Source organism: Sceloporus occidentalis, unplaced genomic scaffold, assembly GCF_023333645.1.
Source record: "Sceloporus occidentalis isolate IW3139 unplaced genomic scaffold, rSceOcc1.0.p SCAF_8, whole genome shotgun sequence".
Classification (NCBI taxonomy): Eukaryota; Metazoa; Chordata; class Lepidosauria; order Squamata; family Phrynosomatidae; genus Sceloporus; species Sceloporus occidentalis.
The window spans coordinates 18,712,255-18,734,972 of record NW_028316988.1 but is presented as its reverse complement, the minus strand read 5'-3'; the positions used below and the strand labels follow the sequence as shown (position 1 = coordinate 18,734,972).

General features: G+C 43.3%; 1 protein-coding gene across 2 annotated transcripts in view; it reads right to left on the bottom strand.

Annotated features, from left to right (window-relative positions):
• LOC149308106 (retinoic acid receptor RXR-alpha) overlaps positions 1 to 22,718 on the bottom strand; it is a 138,514-nt gene that overhangs the window by 36,200 nt on the left and 79,596 nt on the right. For both annotated transcript variants that reach the window (XM_089535093.1, XM_089535094.1), the window contains exon 2: positions 3,666 to 3,931. In XM_089535093.1, the coding sequence (XP_089391219.1) occupies positions 3,666 to 3,931 (266 nt within the window). The remainder of the gene's footprint in view (positions 1 to 3,665; positions 3,932 to 22,718) is intronic.

The window sequence follows — 22,718 nt, the reverse complement described above, 5'->3', positions numbered from 1 at the left end:
CCAAGGTGCTGAACTATTCTGAGGATGTGGGTCAACAAGTAGGTTTGAGTGTTGGACTACGTCTCTCAAGTGTAGGGTTCAATTCCCTGCTTGAGCATAAAACCCACTGGGCAAGTCACATTGTCTCAGCCTCAAAGGCTGGCAATGGCAAACCCCTCTAAAGAAATGTGCCAAGAAGACTGTGATAGGTTTGCTTTAGGGTTGCCACAAATCAAAAATGACTTGGAGACACACAACAACAACAACAACAACAACAAACTTATTAAAGAAAGAGAGGGATTTTGAACCCTTGGGAAATCTTTGGAGAGAGGGAGAGATGCCATCTGGTAAACACGGAGATAACACAAAACTCTTCCATTCACCAGAAACTGGCAAACAGACTCATGGAAGCAGTGATGTGTCAACTTACAGTAAGGGATTGTATCAGTCTACTCTGTTTTGCCCTAGGAATTGGATTGAAGCCTTCAAATCTGGTGCTGGAGGGAGTCTTGAAATAGAGCTATAGAATCATTGAGTTGGAAGAGAGGGCTCCTGTACTTTTAATGGGCACATAGAATAGATTTCTAGTCACGCAACCAGGTAACACTCAGCCCCTGCTGAATTTCCCTTTTTGAAACAACCATTAAAGGCAGTAGAACGGTCTCTAAGTTTTCAAACTGGCAATGCAAGGATTTGGGATTGGCAAATGGATATTAGCCATACACTTTCTTTTTTTAAAAAACCCATCATAGCTTAATGTTGGATGTTATTAAAGTTAAGTGCATACCTTAAAAACACTGGAAAATATATCCATCGTAAATGCAAGAAATGAAAAAGTCAATTGAACACTTTATTAAAAGCTGTTTGCTTGTTTAGAAAATAGTCCCCCCAAACCTATAAGACTAAATAAAATTTAAAACTGTATACATCTACATGAAGTACTATACACACTATACACGGCTTACAGCTTACGTGGGATCTGTGCACCAATCAAAGTAATGGTGTGTGCACCCATGGCATGCACGCTGCCCTGAGCTGCGAGCATGCAACCCCATTGTTTTTAATGGGGTGCAAGCATACACAGATTTCCCCTTACATGGAGGATCCGGATCCCTCACATAAGGGGAGGAGCCACTGTACATTTCTATACAGCTTACTGATGTACTAAGCGGCTTACAAAGTTTTATTTTAGAGACCTACGGAAGGATGTCAGGCTGAGTCGACCCAGAGCCCATTTCAGGTATTGAACTCACAACCTTATGATCTGCGAGTGAGTGGCTGCAGTACAGGCATTTAACCACTGCACCACTGGGGAGAAAATAAATTTTGGGTTTGAGAGAGGAACGTTTAGTGTCTCGGGCACATGCCAATCCAACCCTCTTCTGCCGTGCAAGAAGACACCACCAAAGCCCTCCCGACAGATGGCTGTCCAGCTTCTGCAGAGAAACCTACAAAGAAGGAAACTTCTATCTCCCTGAAAACTTTATGACCAGGAAACAACAATTGGATTGAAGCCTCCTCATTCTTTTTCATTTACATCTACTTTAATTTCTACCGGCTGCATGAAATCCCGGGGAGGGGGGGGGGGGAGTTGTGGAAGGGGGAGAAGAAGGGCAAGATCTCAATAAACACACAAATAAAATTAAAAATAATTAAAATAATTATTAATAAATAAATAAATAAAGCAATTATATATAAATAAATATATGTCCTGGGCTCTACAAAACCACACAGGTCTCTCCTCCCAAGAAAACAGACTCTCCCCTGTCACCATAAATCAGGTTAATAGAAAAGCAAAAGGACTAGCAGGTGTAGAGCTCCTTCCCAGATAGAAGCCGGCATAAATAAAGCAGCCGCGGATTGGCAGGTGGTGGCCCAATTCTTGGCCAGCCTTCTCCAACCCCCCCCCCCCCCAGATCTCCCTCCCTGCCAGACGAATCTGTATGACACGGATCCCAACAGGCTGCCCAAGCCAAGCCAGCCAGCAACAGGTGGTAGCGTCCATCAGCTTGGACTATTTTTATCCAAAGGGCTTATCGTCTTGGAGTGGGAGGGTTTTTCCTCTTTCTTTCTTTCCTTGTTTTAAAAAACATAATCTTCCGTCAGATCCCCACCACCAGCACATGCCTCACTGAGGAGGAAAACAAACTACTACTGCTACCATGAAAAGAGAGAGATAGAGAGAAGGAAGGAAGGAAGGAAGGAAGGAAGGAAGGAAGGAAGGAAAGAGCCCAGTAAAAGGGACACCCTATAGGACTGGTCAGAGTTCACTCACCCCTCCTATCTCTGGGACCTTTTATACAATGCAATCCCAGATGTATTTTTGATCTAATCTCTACTGCAGCATTAATGCAATTTGACACCGCTTTAACTGCCATGGCTCCAACCTGTGGAGCCCTGGGATTTGTAGTTTGTCCTGGCACCAGAGCTCTCTGACAGAGAAGGCTAAATGTCTCACAAAACTACCAATTCCAGGATTACATAGCATTGAGCCATGGAAGTTTAAAGCGGTGTCTGCAGTGTACATTAGACCTTGGTTAATAAAGACAGTGGCTGCATCTGCACTGCAGAAATGATCCAGTTGTAAGACTGGGGTAGAGTTGCTGTGGTCTATAGGTTGCATCCAACTCTGTGGTTATAGATTGCATCTAACACAGAGACTTTGTCCAGTTCTGGACAAGGTCTCCAGAGTCTTCATAAGAAAGAAAGAGGGAGAGAGGGAGAACTGGCATTTTTCTCCCAAAAGTGAGTCAATCCTACTCCGAAAGGTCACCTAAAGTGGCACAGAATCATATAATTTTAGAATCAGAAGGGACCAGAAAGGCAATCTAATCCAACCCCCTTGCAGGGATACTCAGCTAAAGCATTTCTGAAAGATGCCCATTCAAACTCTATTTAAAGATCTCTAAAGTTGGAGAATCCACCACCCTCCAAGACAGTCTGTTCCATGGTCAAACAGACCTCACAATTTAAAAAAAAAAAGGTTTCTTCCTAATGTTTCGCTGGTGTCTCTTTTCTTGTAATTTGAATCCCCTGGTTTATGTTCTAGTCTCTGGACCAGCAGAAAAGAAGCTGGCTCCATCTTCTCCATGACATCCCTCCAGTTATTTAAAGGCAGCTATCGTGTCACATCTCAGTCTTCTCTTCCCCAGGCTAAACATAACTAGCTCCCTAAATCAGATCATGCAACAAACAGTGCCCAAACTTCCAAGAACCCTAAATCTTGGAAGTGACTTTCTATTGCAATATTTGGATGATTTCTGGGTGCAAAACGGCACCATTTGGTCCACCATAAAGGCACCGGGGGGGGGGGGGAATCAAACCTTAGATCTTTCATGCATGCCACCTATTCCTAACACAAGATGGGATAGAGAGAAATCCCAGCCTTTCCCCAAAAAATTCATGGTTTTATAGCCTATTGGTTAATCCGAGATAGGGTAAACCCAATGAAATAAGTGTCCAAAGGTGAGTCAACAAATAGGTAAATCCAATGGATTGACTTTAGTTCAGACTAACCATAGGATTCAAGCAATAATATTATTAGCATCCCTTGTACTCAGTAAGCAGTCCTTGTCTCTCTCCATTCCATGTAAAAAGCATGAAAAATTGTAGCCTTTGCTTACAAAAACCTTGCCACAATTTGACACCACAGACGTAGTCACAATACCAGGTAGAAGGCTTCTTACCTGTGGGCTGTTAGTTCCGAACCCAAGACCCGGGGTGGATGGTCCAGACATCGAGTGCGTCCCCATGGGAGAGCTGATGACAGAGAAAGGAGGCCCCATGCCATTGAGGGGTGAACTCAGGGTGCTGATGGGTGAATGGAGCTGACTGGGAGATCCCAGAGAGCCTCCGATAGTGGGCCCCATGGATGGATGGAGAGAAGGTGCGCTCATAGGCCCTCGGCTTGTCGGAGAACTTAAGGAGTTGGAATTGACTTGGGCTGAGAAATCTGAAAAGCAAAAAAGAAGAAAGAATAAAACAGTTGCATTTGTTTTCTTTATGCCCCACCTTTCTTCCAATTTCTGGTCCGCAACATGACAACCTCAAAGCAAGAAAGAGCATAAAGCTGCATAGTGAGGATTTATGGATCACTCGCAGAATCAACAAGAGTGCAATAATCAGTCTCCAATGATCCTATGCAAAGGCTCTTCCAGGTCACTGGGGCAGTGAATCCTTGCCATGTTTTAACCTGAAAATACTTTGAATTTCGCCCACTCTCTTGAAAGTCTTCCAATATTACTTACACACACACACACACACACACACACACACAGTTCCAAAAAAGTGTGGTTGGGCAGTGAAGGAGATTTAGTGCATGTGCAAATTCCCCATCTTTTTCTTCCCTGCCATGTTGACCTCCCATCACAAAAACTCTTGGGCACATTAAAAACATGCTGAAACGTCAGCGCAGCATGCAATCCTACAAGGTGTCCACCATTAAAGTGCCGTATGCTGCTGTACAACACTGATCGAATCACAGCCATGTTACTGTATCGCATAGCAAGTCAATGATCAAATATCAGCTGCCAAATATAGCCCTGCCTCAAAAGATCCATCCTCTGGTTGTAGTCAACCTACTTGCTTCTTTCTTTCTTTCTTTCTTTCTTTCTTTCTTTCTTTCTTTCCTTATTTATTTGTTTATTTATGTGGGACAAGATTCCATATTGCAGTCTCTGTTTTATAACTTTACAAATCTATAGCTACATTGCAAAGTAAAGTAAAATAAAACCCTGTTAGTTATTTGTGAAGATGTGCTTCCAGGCATCGGCAAGGGTGTTCCAATGCACATTTGTGCGCCTGATGAGCATTGGGTACTTTTGATGCACACTAAACTTTTCTGATGCACATCAGATATGTTTAATGCACATTAGGCCCTTTTCATGCTTCCGATGTGCATTGGACACTTTGAATGTCCAACAGATACTTCTGATACAAACCAGGCACTCCTGTGGCATTTCCTAGCTAGTGTCCAGATGCACATGAGGACTGCCCCAACACACATCGGTGCCCATTCCACATCAGGGTCATGGTACATCAGTCATTCTACCAACTACCATTGTGCAATAGACACCAATACCTTGTAAGGTCACAGCAGCCCCTAGGTGAAGGCGAGGATTCATTTCCCTGTTTGGTTATGCAAACCCACTGAGTAACTTTGGGAGAGACATAGGACTTTATCACAAGGGGTAAATCGGGGGTTTAAACAGTGATTATCCTGTGAAAATTGCATGATTGTTATTAAGATTTTCACATGACGTCACGATTAAAGAGCCATTATCCAGGCGATGAACAGTATAAAATCATCCATGGGGAAATCCTGTGAATGATTTGTTGCTGTTTATTGCCTGGTTATTCCCTGGTTATTCCTGGGATAATGACTCTTCAGTCGCGAAGTGTGTGAAAATCTTAATCATGATGGCACTATTTTCACGGGATAATCACTGTTTAAACCCCTGATTGTCCCCCATATGATAAGGTTCATACACTCTCAGCCCCAGAAAACCCCATAATGGGTCCTCCTTAGGGTCTCCATTGCTCAGAAATAACATGAAGGCTCGCAACAACAACAAACTGATCTACTAGCTGAGCTGGAGATCTGCCCATAGTCCTTTCCTGGAGCCGAGTCCACCAAAAGTGAAGAGCGCACACCCTGATCTTTCAACTAGAGCTGACCCATGAAAATTCAGAATGCAAGGCCAGGCACTGAGATCTGGCAACCTTATTCTCAACTCATCCTACAAAGGCTGCCAAGCAGCAGCAACGTGGGCGGCATAGGGAAACCAAATTAAGAGCTGCCTTGGTGTCCTAATCCCTTCCGTCTTGAGCGTTCACAATCCTTTTGAGGGCCATTATCTGGGAAAGCTTGCAAAGGAGAAGAGCTTCTCTCTCTCTCCCCTTGGTGCCTGTAATCCTGTTATGTCTACAACTTTGGGAAAGCGACACCAGAGCATCCTTTGCCAAGCCAAGAGGGAACCGCTCAACACACTTTGTGCAAAAATAAGGATCCGGGCATCGAACCCATGATCCTTTTCCCTCCCTTTTCTGCTTTGCTTCTTTCAAAAGATCGAATAACAACTTTAATGGAAGAAACATAGAGCTTGGTGGTGAACATAATTTGGGGGGAAACAGGTTCAAAGTGACCCAGCTATTTAAAGATTCTCAGACGTCTGTTGCTGCTCCTTGTAAGTAGTATATGGCTGTGTTAAACATTTTTTAGAGTCAAATTCCCAGAATCCCCTTGAATTTTAAGTGTTGTTGTCCGGAAAAGTAACTTCTCCAAGCATCAGAAATGAACAAAATGCTCTTAGGGCTATTTCAATGCTTGGTTTTTGTTTTTCAGATGTGCACCTAAGTGTACATCTCAAAGATACTTTGAAAGTATGACAACCATGTGAATCATTTATGATGTTGTCAAAATTTCTACCCTGTCCATCAATCAAGTAAAAGCCCAGGGCTACTGTGCCAGAAACTAAAAGCAAACACAGAACCATGAAGGTCTGTTCTCCAGAGAGCGGCTGTGGCTCGCCATTCCCTGGCAAGGCTACATTTCTTTTGCAGCCAACTCAGCCATGCCAGAACAGAAGGTGTGGAAGCATTCATTTCAAAACATGAAAATGCTGGCTCTCCAAACTCAAGGCAGATTGCAACAAGGACCAGAAATAATAATAAATAAATATATGAAGCCAACGTTAAAGAAAACCTCTCCGAGAAATAAAATTGTACAAACACGAACAAACGTTGGTGTTGTGTGTGACCTGAAGTCATTTCCAACTTATTCTCCCAAGACTTCCCATCCAATTTCTGGTGACATTATTATCTTTGACACTGCAATTGTATTTGTGTAGATTTACTCCTGGATGGATTTTATATGGAATCGAATCATTGTAATGAACATTCAGTACAATGGACTCTCCATATCAATGGGGTTTCAGTTCTGGGCCCTTCACAGATGCCAAAAAACCATGGACAGGCATGCCCCATATTATTCAATGGCAGAGACATGAACACACATAAGCTGAAGCATGCACATTCACATCACCACCACTGAATAATATGGTTTTGATCATCCATGGGTAATTGAATTTGCAGATGTGAAGCCCACACAGCATGAGGTCTTACTGTGTTCCTTTGTTGTAGCGATCATGAATACAGAACAGTTACCTAGATTTACCTATCCATACCTGTTCCATATTCACAATCACTACTTCATCAAAGTGAGACTCTTTTGCCACAATAGTAACTCTCCTCCAACTCACTTTACTGAATATCAGCTTATGTAGAGAAGGAGGTCCTTTCTGCTGGTGATCAGAACATGGGTAAATGGCATTTCCGTCAGGTTTGGGAGAAAGTGTTGGTCCAGGAGAGATAACATGGGTCTAAAACACACTGCAGTAATAATCTAGTTCGAGACCATTTTAACAGCTCTGGCTTAATGCTAGGGAATTCTAGAAACTGTAGTTCTATGAGATGTTTAGTCTCTGTCAGAGAGCTCTGGTGTCACAATAAACTACAATTCCCAGAATTCCCTAGCACTGAGCCTGGGCAGATAAAACTGTCTCAAACTGAATTATTTCTCCAGTGTGTTTTGGACCTTAAACAACTAAATAAACTCTTCTTGCCCAATCCCACCACATCTGATAGAAATGTTGTCCACCCATGTCAGGTATATTTAACTAAGCAGCTGGTAAAGAATACTGGCACTAGTGTTCTGTTTGGTTTTCCAAGCCCTTCACCCATTGTATAATGTATACATGAACCTGCCACTTATTCAACAGGTTAGGGACCAGAACACTGTTGAAAACCAGAAATCGCCAAAATGTGGAAGCCAGTCTTTTTAAAGCTTGCATTTTAGTTGCTGAAAAATGTAAATAATGCACTGCATATCACTTCTGAATGCATGCAAATGTGCATGGAAGGTCATGGAACTGTAACAAAACAGATTGGAAGAATACACGACACAGCAAAGTATGGGTTCTGGTAATATCTGAAAAAGGTCAGAAGAATGGATTCTCAAAAAGTGAGTGCTGAAAAACGGGGGATGTCTATATAGACTGCTGCATTTAGTTATCCTAAGCAATGGATCCAGGTTTTCTGGGAGCAAAATGAGTTTGTATTGAGCCAGGTTTCCTCCAGCCTCCTAACAAGAGGCACAATATCTGGGTGTTCAAGGCAGAAAACCCCAGGGCACGATGCTACATGAACTTGCTTCCTTGAATGAAGCCCAAACCTGCCATACCAGTTGAAAGACACCTCTAGGAAAGCACGACTTTGTACGAGTGCTTTAAAAATAAATTCCATATTGCAAGTTATCGGTTTTAAAACCACCGAAACACATTAGCGGGGCATTATCCTTCCTGTAAATTGCAGCTATTTTCTTTTTGCATCTGATGATCTTTATGCATTTCTAAACCTTTGAGCCCTTCCATTATGCTCAGAAATCTGAGCCCGATCCAGTCAAAAGCTGCTAAGTGGTTAAAATGAAGCTTCACCATTTTCCGGCGCACACACTGTATTCTATCCTAGCCATTCCCAACCGGTGTGCCATGAAAAACAACTTGAATAAGCAGGAGTTACACCACTATATCTTTACTTGATGCCCTTTTCTATCTTTGCCTTCTTCTAAACTCTGCTGAAAGTAAGTAATCCTACATCAGTGCTTCAGAACAGATTGGATCCATGCCTCTTTCCCATACTTGTTGTGGTTGTGCGCCTTCCAATTATGCAAATGAATTTTTCACACAAAAAATGTCTCAAAATCTTCATCCCCCCAAAAGTTCAAAAATGCAGACCATCCTATCCTGCTGGGAAGAAATCTTTGGAAATGATTTGTTCTTGCACAGCACAACGGAACAAGCCAAGATCGACACCTCTAGCAAACACACCAGCAAAACTGTTTGGGATCTAACTCCAAAGTCAACCAGATGTTACTACATCATCGCATGGTGATGCAAGGAAGGTCTACGTGGCACATGAACTCCAAAGTTAGGTACAAACTCCCTATACGTGTCCTTAAAGGTATCCTGACATTTCCCAGCCGTACAAATTTGTAGAGGAGAAGAGAAAGAGACGAACTGTAACATCAACTATGTGTTCTATCCAGTGTTGTACACTCTGAAAATGGCTACCTGGGGACCATAAGAACACTTTGGGGGCTGCAAATGGCCTACGGAGCGCACTTTAACCATCTTTGCTTTGACAAGTTCCTTTGATAGCTGGTAGTTACATTTTTCTATGATCAAGGGAAAAAACTGGTTTGGACTACAATTCCCAGCATCCCTTCAACTGCCCATTCTGACTGATGGCTTCTGTAGGTTGTTGTCCCCAAGTAATGCCTTTACCAAGTTTTCTGTAAACATCGCATCGCTATCAGATCAAGTCAGAGCCAAAACAAGTTACCCTTTCACTCGTTTTGTGCCTTTCACAATTCTGGAGCACAAGAAAACATGTATCATGCAGTACTTTCCTTAAACACGAGGGATAGAACTAGACTTCAGGACACTTTGGTCCCATCTGGGCTATATTACTGAACACATCTAAGGGCCTTCCTGGACACCAGTTCGTGCATTTGAGGAAGCAGACCCAGTCTACAAAAGCCTATGCTATAACTTCTTTTGCTCAAGGCTTTAGTGCATGAGCTCCATTCTTGATGCAATCTCACATTTCAATGGAAATGGGATTATTATTGTTCTGGTTATGTGCCTTCAAGTCATTTCTGACTTATAAACACAATAACACCCCAGCAGCAATGTTTCACACCTGAGGGCTAGCATGATTGTGACTTCATTGACAGGTTTCCCTAGTCAATGAAAAGGGATGCCATAACCATGGTTTGGGGACAACCAGGCAATGCTGTGCGATAAGTATCACCAAAACAACTTTTTTCTGGATATAACCATGGGTCAAAAGCCACATGTAGTAATCTTCTTAGTCCCAAAGGTGCTGCAAGATCCCATTGCATACTAATATTCCAGATTAACACAGCTTTGCCTCTGAATTCTATCCCCAAGTAAAAATAAAGCTATTTACAGATTGGATAGTCCATGAAATGCCATGGGAGTACCTAATTTGGTACCACTGAAAAGCTCTGGGGCTAGAAACAAATGGGGGAATCCAGGGACATCAGAGGGCACCCAGCAATCTCATGGGACACAGGGGATATCCCTCCCCCAAAAAATGGCCATATGGAGCCTGAGCACCAGCCCTGCATGAGATCTGATCCAAAGCAACCAAGAAATAGCAAACCCTACCATTACAATATCTGTAAGATCTGAAAATCTCATCGTTTTGTAAACAGTTCTTGCTGGGTCTTTCTCACTTCTCTCCGAAAGGACTCTACCATGGAGAGATGGGTGACACAGCCATCAGTTCAAGAACATCTCCGAAAAAACCCCAAGAAAAGGCGGAGGTAAGAGGGAAGCACCTACAGGTTGTCTGGGATCGTTATAGGCTTTTAATTGCATTCAACTGCAGTTTAATGGGCTCCAGGCAAATTGGAAATGATGTAATTGCCCATGCGGGGCTACTGAGCTTTGACCAACGAGGGGGAGAAATGGTTCCAGCGAGTCAGGTTTTTCAGCTGTGATAAAGTACAAGGTCTGTATTTGTTCAGGCAGAAGAAAACAGAGCTGGGAAGCTTTCCTTGAATTGGATTGTTTTACATTTCTGCCTTGTCCTATTAGTGTAGGTATTAACTGCTACTGCAAAGATGCAAAACTAATTAAAAGTATGACAAAAACACACACTGCAAATTCATGGCACCTCATGAATTTCATAGAGTTGTCTTAGGCAGGCAATACTAAGTGGTTTTGCCCGTTTCTTCCTCTGAGATGTAGCCTACAGCTCTTGGTATCCATTGGTGGTCTCCCATCCAAGACCTAACTTGGGCTGACCCTGCATAGTTTTCAATATCAGACAGGATCCGGTGCCTTTAGGGTATTTAGGCCCTCTTTATACCTTGCCTTTCCCCCCTAAGACTGGTACTCAACTTGCAAGATTAAAATAGGCAAGCAAAACCACAGGTAGCTAAAAACAAATCACATCCAGGAAAACCAGTCCAAAATCATGAAAATTATAGTATCTTAGAATTGGAAGATACCACAAAGGCCATCTAATACAACCCCCTTCCATGCAGAAATACACCACTGAAGCCCTCGCAAAAGATGCCCATCCAACTTTTGTTTAAAGATCTCCAAAAATGCAGGTCAACACCACAAGACATCTCCATGATGCCTTTACACATAAAATATCTCCTTCTTCATCCCTAGCCTAGGCAAAATGATGACTAGAAATGACACGACATCACTTCTGGTTGACATTTTGACCAGGATGCAGCCAAAGGGTTTCCATGCACCATTAGAAGGCAAGAGGTCTATAAGGTGGTTTAGGAAGAAACTAGTCCCTGATCTTCACACAGTTGCCACCTCAGCCTTATGTGAAGGTTTTCTCTTTAGTTTAGTTCACACTAGCTTCAGAAGACAAGCGCGAGAGTCCAGCAGTGTCAACTTTTAATGTTCCATGACAATACACCAGAATTCTAGCTTGGTATTACACCAAATGACGTCAGAATGTGGGTTATTTCAGTTCAGACTGTTTACCCCCCTCTCCCCTAAGCCAAAATGTGGACAATGCTGATGGCACCTAGTTATTACATGCTTCCATCAGCAACCAATGTGTCATTCCAAGTTTCACCAGCATGTATAGAATCATGCTCAAAGATGGCAGCTCATCTTATAGCACCTCGGGGTCTAATACATTGTGGCAATCAGCTACAATCCACAATATATTTGCACGTTCCCCGAGACTCTCGGTACACTTTGCAGCTAAAAGCAAACATGCCCAGCTTGCTGAATGGTATGGGTGGAATCATTTGAGAATTTAAGCATCCAATGTAGACTTTTTTGTTCTCATGCCCTGGCAGGTTTTCTGTACTTGGACAACATACTCTTTCAACAGATCTGAGTTGGAGGGACAGTCTCATTAATCTGCCTATCCCACTTTTCCACTGTTTTAAAGATGTCCCAGTTTCCCGCTCCTCTTCCCACTTTCCTCCTTTGTCTTTGTCTTACTTCAGTTGTTGCAACCTGAGTTCAAAATGAAATTGAGTTTTCCCTCAATTATCTCAGCAGGGAGAAGAGGAGAGGACAGAATCTTCTCCTTCCCAGTATGTTCGGACAAAAGCAAACTGCTGCACCCTCTCCACTTTTGCGTCTCCTTCCTCACTAGGTACTTTTGCCATCTTGACCACACTCTGATATTGCTTGGCTACACATGCCCCAGTTTTCATTGCTGAAGTGTGGGAGGATATAGAAGGATTGATTATCAGATGAGGCAAGTTTGCTCTTCGTCCTTTCTGAGATTGTGGATGTTGAATTAGCAAATCAAGGGCAAACTGTGCCCAGTTCTCTTGACCGTCTCCATTCCTCCTCTCAATGTACTGGGGTTTCCCCCTTTGGCAAACAGGTCAATTGCTACAGCAAACAAAAAGGGAGGGGAACATCCAAAAGTTTTCTTAAGCTTTTCAAAGTAGCCCTTAATACCTGATCATTTTGAAAGTCACAAGCATGACTTTCCAAAAGCTAGTATGAATGAATGAATGAAATTTATTACAGTCAGTGACCAGTACAACAGCTAGTACAAACCTAAAATTTTGTCCAGGCAGTCCTCTCATGATGAGAGCAAAGCCTCTGTAGTTTAAATGTTATGATACAGTGTGCCCGCATCATACGTGGGCACAATATATGTGGCTTTTAGGATATGCTGAAATCCACACCAGAAGAAGTGGTACCGTGCGCCAAAAAAAGCAATGGTGCACACACCGTGAACTGCCACACACCGCCTCAGGCACGAGAATTTCCCTTATGCAGAGGGGGGCGGAACAGATACCGTGTAAGGGAAGGGACCACTGTATACTCTTTCTAGGAATCTCTAGGTCCTCACCTAGGACCCTGTGGTCTACTTCTGCCAGACATTGCAGACTGGAGAACCTACAGATTCTTTGAGAGATAACTTATCTATTTTTGCATCACTTTGGTATGTTTTTAATTGTACTGTTCTTTAAAATTGCAAGCCACACTGAGTCCCAGTTTTGAGGGGAAAGCAGGATACAAATAAACATATAAACTTTCATGGGTATCTTGAGCCCCTCATCCCAGAGAATGTGGAGGGCCTACTGTAATCATCATCATCATCATCATCATCATCATCATCATCATCACCATGGCATTTGTATGTTTTCCTAGAGCAACTCTGTGCTCTGCGTCTGGCAGATGTAGACTACAGAGTTCCACAAAGTCCTACAGTTCCCCCAATCAACCCCTGGAATCCTCCAGCCAATTCCCAGAATCCTCCAACCAGTGGCTATGCTGGCTTGGGGATTCTGGGAATTTTCATCCACACATATGCACGCTTTCCCAAGCCATGGTCTTGGCTTTCACTCCAACCCTCCTTTCCCAAGGCTTTTTGCAAAACAAGCTGTTCCAAGTGACTCAGAGAGAAGGGAGGGGGGAGAGGGTCCAGGGAGCAAAAGTCCCATTTGCTTTGCCTGCCTGCTATCTGCATGCCACAATCCAGAGATCTGGGAGTGGGGAAGCCGGCCTGAGAACTCCTGCCTACGTGCCGCAGGAAGAAGCCACACATGATAAGGGGAAAGAAGCCTAGCCTCCACATTGCTAGAAGTTGAACTGACTGCTTTGGTCTCCAAAAAGAGGAGATTCCTTTTAAAGAGACACGGCAACATTTCCCTGCTTGCGATCCAGCAGAGTCTGCATCAGCACTGCAGAAATAATACTGTTTGGCACTGCTTTAACTGCCATGGATCAACGCTATGGAATCCTGGGATTTGTCATTTGTTGTGGCACCAGAGCTCTCTGACAAAGAAGGCCGAATATGTCACAGAACTACACATTTCAACACATTGTTGAGCCATGGCAGTTGGTTCCAGGATCAAAGGGATAGCATTGTACTATACGATTGTATGTAATGGAGCATCGATTTTGGTATCCATGGGGGATGGATATCAAAATCCATGGATGCTCCAGTCCCATTACATGCAATGGCATAGTAAAATGCTGTCCCTTACATAAAATGGCAAAATCAAGATTTGCTTACTAAAATTTATATATATTTAAAAATATTTTCAAGCTGTGGATGGTTGAATCCATGGATAAATCATCTGCGGATATGGAGGGTGGACTGTACTGTAATACAAGACAATGCAGTTCAATACAATGTAATATAATTAATGTAATCTAATATTACCTAGCAATAGCATCATCATTTATATGGTGCAGTGCTGGAGCGACACAAATATTTCACACTGACACACACAAACCTGACTTAAAATGCTATCAAGCTGGAAGACCATTGCTCCCTTCATCCTGTGCCAACTGCGTCCCATTAATTGAGTCCCAAAATTATTATTTTTACTTCCTCCCAATTGTTATTCCAAATATTGAACCCCGTCTCTTGCTTCCTCTGCCTCTTGCCTTGCATCTGACACAAAATTTGGAGCCTCGGTCAGACCATGACCCCTGCAGAAATGAAGGATGTTTTGTTTTTAGCAGCTATCTTTCAGCTTATGTTCCCCAAACTGGCCCAGAGCCTAATTGGGAAGGAGCAAAGTTCTTTAATCAGTGCATCGAGTTTGGTGGTCTCGAGGCAACGTCCGGGGAGTTACAGCATTCCAGGGCACTCAACGCTATTCTGGAGGGAGGGGAGTTAGATGCTTGCAAAGAAGGCCACCGAACACGGACTCCCAGGAACACGCACACAATCCCCCATGCGGCACAAATTCACTCTTTCCCTGCTGCAGAAATTCCAAACCTTCATCTGCAAAGTTGGACAAGGCACCACATAATGTATGACAATCAAGAAACAAGAAAGGTGTAGGACATTGCAAGATTAAAATTAAAAACTAGGCCCAAACGGAGGAGCCAATGTTCAGCACTGTCTCAGGTGCTTAACAGTAGCTCACGCACAGCCCAGTGCAGAAGCACAACCCAGTGTGCAGCATTGGAGTATTTGGCAACATGGCACTGACCAACCTGAAATGCGGCACAGACACAGTTGAGTTTTTCCAAAGTCCTTGGAGGCTTTTATCTTCCTGTTGCAATATGTACAATATATCCAACAAAAATGCTTGTCTGATCTATTTACAATCCACTCTCCAAACTAACACACCAACATCTCTCTCCAATCCACCGTCCTCTGAAACATCTACTCTTGGTTTCAGTGTCCTTATATACATTACTAACAACTACGGATTGACACCTGGCGTTCCTCACCATTTACAGCCATATAACTATTTTATAACATCTTAAAGGGACATTTTAGCCAACACTAAGCACAGTTCACCATCACTGGTTTCTGGTCACTCCATGAGGTTTATCGCACCGGGGTTAAAACGTTCCCCGGTGCGTTCTAACGTGCACGAGCGGGGCCGTGATGGGGCCCAGTATGCCATTTTACCACACAGCAGAACGTCGCCGTCGCCGGGCATTCCCATTGCGTTCCCATTGAGTTCCAAGAGACGCATTTCTGGGGACGCTTTGAAACAGTTCCCAGAAATGGCACCCTCTGGAACTCAATGGGAACACAATGGGAATGCCCGGTGGCGACGGCAGCGTTCCACTGTGCAGTAAAGTAGCGTTCTGGGCCCCATCAGGTTCCCATCATGCTCCATGCGCGCCCCTGCATGTGCACATTAGGACGCACCGGGGAATGTTTTAACCCTGGTGCGATAAACCTCCATGTCTTTGGGGCTATGAATCTACTCCAGATTTTATTCTAAATGTTAAAGGAACTGAATCGATTTGAGGGATTGGGTCCAACCTCCTGGAGAACTAGTTTGAACTAAAATCCAGAACAGATTCACCATCCCACCCACATGGAAGCCACCCGCTTCTATCTTATGCACAATTTAAGGCAACACTATGAACTTATCTTGATGGTGGTTTTTTATTTTTCCAGCCATTCAGTTTGTGGTTGTATAACTGCTTCCCATCTTGATCTCTCCCTGGGGATCTCAGAGAAATATTTATATGATGTGTGTCTCCCATAGAGTCAGTAGGTTAAGAGTTTTCAAGACGATTTGCTATTTATTGTCTAGTCGGGATAAAAAAATATGAACAACGCGATGCAGAACTTCTTTTTCCTGCAGAGACTGGGCAGAACTTGAAAAAGTCACTTTTGGAGGGAATATGGGTTTGCTAGCAATTTATTATGACTGACCAGCCTGATTCTCTTAAGAGTAGACTCACTATAGAATTGACCCATAATGGTTTTGATGGATAGATAGAGCCCATTCTTGAATGATGAGCCAATATGTGTGCAAATCCCACGGACTCAATGAATCTATTTGGAAACTGAAAACAGAATTTAGAGAGGCCATTCTGGCTCCATCCTTCTTCTCCTTCTGCCACCAATTCTGTTCTCTGAATTCTGAATGTAGAGAACAGAATTGCTGGCAGAACAAGGATGGAGCCAGAGTAGCTTTCCTAGGGAGGGAATTCCACATCTGGGATCAGCCACCAAGAAAGCCCTCTCTCTTGTTGGACAGACAGAAAGAGGGAGATGACAGAGACAAAAAGAGAGAAAGTAGGCAGGCAGACAAAATAAGCTGCAGTTAAGGTTTCTCCCCATTTTGGAAATGAAAGGGAGTTCTCATGCTTTAGAGCAGTGGTTCCCAGATGTTGGTCTTCTAGATGTTTTGGACTTCAGCTCCCAGAATTCCTGACTGCTGGCCAAGCTGGCGAAAGCTTCTGGGAGTTGAAGTCCAAGACAACTGGAGGATCAAATTTTGGGAATCACTGCTTTAGAGGCTGGGGGAGAAAAATGACTCAGAGGCCTCATTCACACTACATAATAAACCAGTTTTCAAATTGGTGTAAACCGATTTAATGGGCCCTTGTTTGTACTTGCACTGAATTTCTGGCACAATTTTCTTGGTGGAGGGCACAGTGCTAAACACAATTAAAACAGTTCTTCTGAATCTGTGGCATGCCCTACATATTTTAAAATGAATTTATTCAGCGCAAGTGTGAATGCACTGTCGATTGGATTTGGTTCATCCCTGTGACACAACTACATTTTGATTCGATCCGGTCGATCAATGTGAATATGAAGTGGAGCAAATTGAAATGGGCAGATTCAATCATAGTTTTGATAGTCTGAACATGTATTCGGCGCTAAATCGCTTCATCGATGCGACTCAAAAATCGGATTATTGTGTAGTGTGAATGAGGCCAGAGTCTCATGATCCTCAGCTATCTCTGACCAAGATAACTTTGAGATCAGGAGGAATTCCATCTTCAGATGGCGTCCTTCTCTCTCTCACACCATCCTTCTTTTCTCAGAGCTCACCCCATTTTCCAAAAGCTGAAAAACACCATTGCTCAATCGGCAACATTTTTTTCCCAGGCCCAAAGTCGGGCGAAACCAAATGACACACAAGTTTGCAAACTTAGATACTGACTTACTGGAATCCCTCCTCCACTAAACCACAAACCATTAATAAAGAGATGGAATCATCCTCTCATCTTGTCACTAACCATTTCTGCCTTCCCTTTCCCACTTCCTGGTGCCAAAAATAAAGCCACGAGGAAAGGGGGGGGGGGGGAAATAACCTCTTTCCCTCATACCCATCAAAAATCCAACCCCTTTCAGCTGTCCCCAAGGGAGGTTCAAAAGTTTGCTTGCTTCATATTTTTACCCCTAGCGTTGTTTCTTTGGAAGGAGGGGGGAAATGCATTGAACCTCAGCTGACACTGAAAAACCCAATGGATTTTTTTTGGGGGGGGAGGGATCTCTGGGTCTTTATTTCCCTTTTTAAAATGTTCCTATTTTCCTGACACTGCCAGTATCAGATTACTCTTGATCAAAAAGCACAGGATAAAAAATTGGATTCAAAATTATTATTGTTTTATCCACTTGCATTTTGTTAGTTCAACGTTTCCCAGGGATTCCAGTTCTGAATCTCAAAAGTATTCACTGAAAAGAGAGGATGTGATCAATTAATCTGCAATGCATCCCCAAATTTGGAACACATAGGCTGCGGAATTAATACAGTTTGACACCTTAGGAGCTGGGATTTGTAGCTTGTTGTGACACCAGAGCTGTTTCACAGTGAAGATGAAATGTCTCACCAAACTACAAATCCCAAAGTTTCATCACATGGAGACATGGTGGTGTCAAACTGCATTAATTCTGCAGGGCATCCTTTCCAAAGTATACATCCCCAGAAGTAGAGCTTGGAAACTATTTTGGGATGACAGGTGGCAGAATCCTCCAGTAAACATGTCTGGTGCAAAGGTTGGCTGAGGAATTATAGGAACCATAGTCCAAAAGAGAGCCAGCATGGCATAGTGATCTGAGTGTTGGATTGTGACTCTGGAGACCAGGGTTCAGTTCCCAGTTTGGCCATGGAACCCATTGGATGACCTTGGGCAAGTTACATGTTCTCGGTCTCAGGTCTTAGGGTCACCATAAGTCAAAAATAACTTGAAGGCACACATCATCATCATCATCATCATCAAGAACAACAACAACAAATCCAAAAAAGCCAATTTTTCTAAGTTCTGCTCAGAAGCATCTCTCGATTGTTTCACCTTTTTGCAAAAATAGATAAATTCTCCCTAGCCCTGGCAATTCATTTCCACCGATAGCAGGAGCCGGGTGACAGGTTTGGAAAAACCTAAATGCTCCAACATTGTCCTCCTCCTTTGAAGCATGAAGTGTTGAAGAAAGAAAGAAAGAAAGAAAGAAAGAGAAAAGAAGAAGAAGAAAGGAAGGGGGAAAAGAAAAGATGCCGCGTTTGGCCCGATCTTTTGAAGTACTTTGTAACATCTCCTGCTCCACTTCCTCCAAAGCTGTTTAACTGAGAAAAGCTGTTCTTAATAAAGCCAACACAGAAGAGTTCTTTCATTTGTTTGTCGGCAGAGCGTGACTTTTCCCGTTCGGGAGCTGCCTTGCACAGAAATCCAGGCCAACATCCAAAATGATGCTGTAATTAGAAGGAACATTGGGAACAGCAGATGCTTTTTGGAGAGGAGACTAAGGGACACTCTTTCCTGAGACATCTCTCTCTGACCACCGTTAAGTGTTGGATCAGACCAAAGGCCTCTCTAGTAGGGATGGAAAAGATATTCAAAGATACTGAATATGTTTTTCAAGTGCTGAGAAACGCAAATGAGAAGAATACCTGGACAGATGAGAATCTTCGCAGTTTGGGACTTCTCCTGCGCAAAATTTGCACATGGCTCTTTTGCCATGAGAAAAGCGGTCCTTATTCAAGCCAACACAGAAGAGTTCTTTCACAATGGCATTTGCTTGTCTGCAGAGTGTGACTTAAATGCCATTTGTGTGTGTGTGTGTGTGCAGAAAACAGCATTTCCAGCTCAGACAATAATAGAATCTCTGCAAGGAAATATTTTGTGCATGGAAAAAGTTGTAAGTTGGGACACATTCTATGCAAAATTTGCACAAGCTGCACCAACCCTGGTTCTCTCTTTGTGCTTTATTGCCCATGATGAAGTCTTAGGCTAGAAGCTAGGTTTGGCCGCATCACTCTGGTGTTGCTCTTCACACTTCCTTTTGGCCTGCCTTAACCAAGTGTGATCTAGAACCTGACATTTCCGCATCACCTTGACATTGGACTGAGATATGTGCAAACATTCTGGTTCATAATAGAAACTGATCCTAAGGCATGTGAGATTTAGGGAGGGGGTTAGGGACAAGACTTCCTTTGATAAAATTCAACCCCATCCACCCATGGCCTGGCCATAGATGAAGTTGCAATCGCAGATGAATTCATCCATTTCCCAGAACAACCCAACAGCTTTATGAATCTGTTCTCATTAGTCATTTTAATACCCTCCCAAGCCTTCCTTACACTTTCACTGATGGCATATTAATACCCTCCCTGGCACTTTCACTGATGGGTGTGACTAATTGTACTTCAACATATAAGATGGGACATACAAGTCATTCCACTTATGGAAAACAAAGCAAGCCAGCCTATTTGGTATTATATATCATGGAATGCTTGCATTCTCTGCATAGGAGCCAGCGTGCCATAGTGGTTTGAGTGTTGGACTACGACTCTGGAGATCAGTGTTCAATTCCCAGTTCAGCCATGAAACCCACTGGGTGAATTTAGCCAAGTCACATACTCTCAGCCACAGGGGAAGGCAATGGCGAACTTCCTCTGAACAAATCTGGCCAAGAAAACTCCATGATAGTGTCACCTTTGGATCGCCAGAAGACAGAAAGTTATGAAATGACTTAAGGTTGCAAAAGTAGCAACCTTAAGAGTAATGAGTTGCAGGCTAGAAAGATCACAAATAATGCCATGCATATGTGTGTATGTATTAATTGTGAGGGGCATAACAGGATTATATTTCTAAAACAGAATTCCTGTGATCTAGCTATGTTTGGAAAAGTAGAGAATGTCTGGATCTGCAAAAATAGGCACTCTATAGCCTTTGCTTCCAGGAGAAAAGCAGTAGCCATAAGCCACAGTGACACAAATGTTCAGAGCCACATATTCTGGGCAATGAACTTGATTATTTTGTAAAAAGCAGCATGGAGTTTTCTTTGGAGATCTGGGCGGGGGGGGATAGAAAAGAAGAGCAAGGAACAAATTGTCGTGTCTCATCCTCCCACTGTTCACCACTGGGTTGTCTGACGTATTGGACAGTCAACAAACCCTCCTCCTCTCTCTTGCTCCAGGAAAAAGACACCGAACGAGGAAGGCAGTTGTCTCACACCTCATAATTGGGCTGATTTGGTGTCTCTCGGCCTCCACCGTATCTTTCTAGCCTGCAAAATGACTCGACCACAAAATTGTACTTATTTTGGCTGGCAAGGGCGTCAAACTGGAAAGAAATGAACCCAGCCACCCCAAGACAATGTGTCTCAACTTAAGGAGGAGGTGAAAAGGCTGCCCCCTCTTCAGCAACCACACATGAGTTTATGATCGGCCTTTCCTTTCACCACAAGCAGGAGATGTTGTCAGTTAAACTGTGTGTAATCATCACAACCTACTTTAGCAGCACTGAGAAAGAAGCCATTGCATCCACTCCAATAGTCCAGATTTAGCAGGAACAGTCCCAGCTAACCATCTGCCATCCCATTTTTTCAGCTGCTTTTAAAAGGTCCTAGTTTCTCTCTCTTTTTCTCCCTTTGCCCTCAGCTTACTTCAATTGCTGCAAACTGAGTTCACAGTGCAAAAGTACTTTTCATTCAGACTCAGCACTGGGGAGAGAAGAGGAAGATGCAAAATCTTGCCCTTCCCAGGAGACTCGGGCAAAAGCAAACTGCTGCAGCCTCTCCTAGCTTATCTGTTCTTTGCCATTAATATATTTTTCCATCTTGACCACCTTTGTTCAGACAATTTAATTCAAATGAGCAATTCAAGCATCTGCTGTTGTTGTTACTTTAAAATGTCAAACCCAACCATTCGGTTCACCCCAACCAAAAACAGAAACCAAGGCCCAAGCTTAGGAAAGGTTGAGGTTGTTCTTTGTGTGCCTTCGAGTTGTTTCTGACTTACGGTGACACTAAGGCGAACCTATAATAGGATTTTCTTGATTGGGTCAGAGGAGGTTTGCCATTGCTTTACTCTGAGGCTGAGAGAGTGTGACTTGCCCAAGGGCACACAGTGGATTTCATGACCAAGCTGGGAAACAAACCCTGGTCTCCAGAACTGTAGTTTAATACTCAAAGTACCATGTCACACTGAAAGGTAATGGACCTAAAATTATAAATCCTGGAGTATCCATATTGCCAGAAGGAAGAGTGGCCGGCCTGCATTCATGCCCTTCCAACAACACCTGAAATGTGAACAGAAACCTCTTGCCAAAATGCAGGTTTGTGATTATCGACATAATTTTTCCTCTTCCTCTATTATTTTTGACATATTTGCCTGATGAAGAAGCCAGTGGATCTTCGAAAGCTTGCAACAGGCATTTTATGCATGTTGGTTGTTCCCATAAAGGTGTCACAGTTTTGTGGAAAGAGATGCTGAGAAGGCAGTTGTTATGTTGGTTTGTGGCACGCGGGGCGGGGAGCTGGCCTCCAAACGATGCCCTCTGTCTTATCCAAGTTCTTCTTCTTGGAGGGCTGGTCATAGCAGCGTATGCCAGTTTTTCCACCACCGGACAAAGAAGCCATTCTGTGAGGCTTGCAAATGCCACTCCATGGATGAGAAAGCGCTGATCAATTAATAATGGAATGAAAGGGAAGGGCAGGGAATAATGGGGGAGGCAATGAAGGAAAACTGATAGAGAGAAAATCAGCTCCTCCGCGATGTGATGCTGGAGGAGAATTCTGCAGATACCATGGACTGCTACAAAAAGACAAATCAATCGGTCCTAGAGCAAATCAGACCCAAACTCTCTCTAGGTGTTAAGATCACTAAATTGAGACTGTCTTACTTTGGCCATATCAAGAGAAAACATGAATCCCTACAAAAGACAATAATGCTTAGTATGGTAGAAAATAGAATGGAAAGAGGAAGACCATGTTCCAGATGGATAGACTCAGGCTGCATCCACACTGCAGAACTAATCCACTTTGACACCATTTTAACTGCCATGGCTCAATGTTCCACTTTGCTCTGGTGCTGCAACAAACTACAGTTCCCAGAGTTCCATAACATTGATCCATAGCAGTTAAAGTGGTGTCAAACCGGATCAGTTTTGCAATGCGGATGCAACCTCAATTGAGGAAGCCACGGCTCT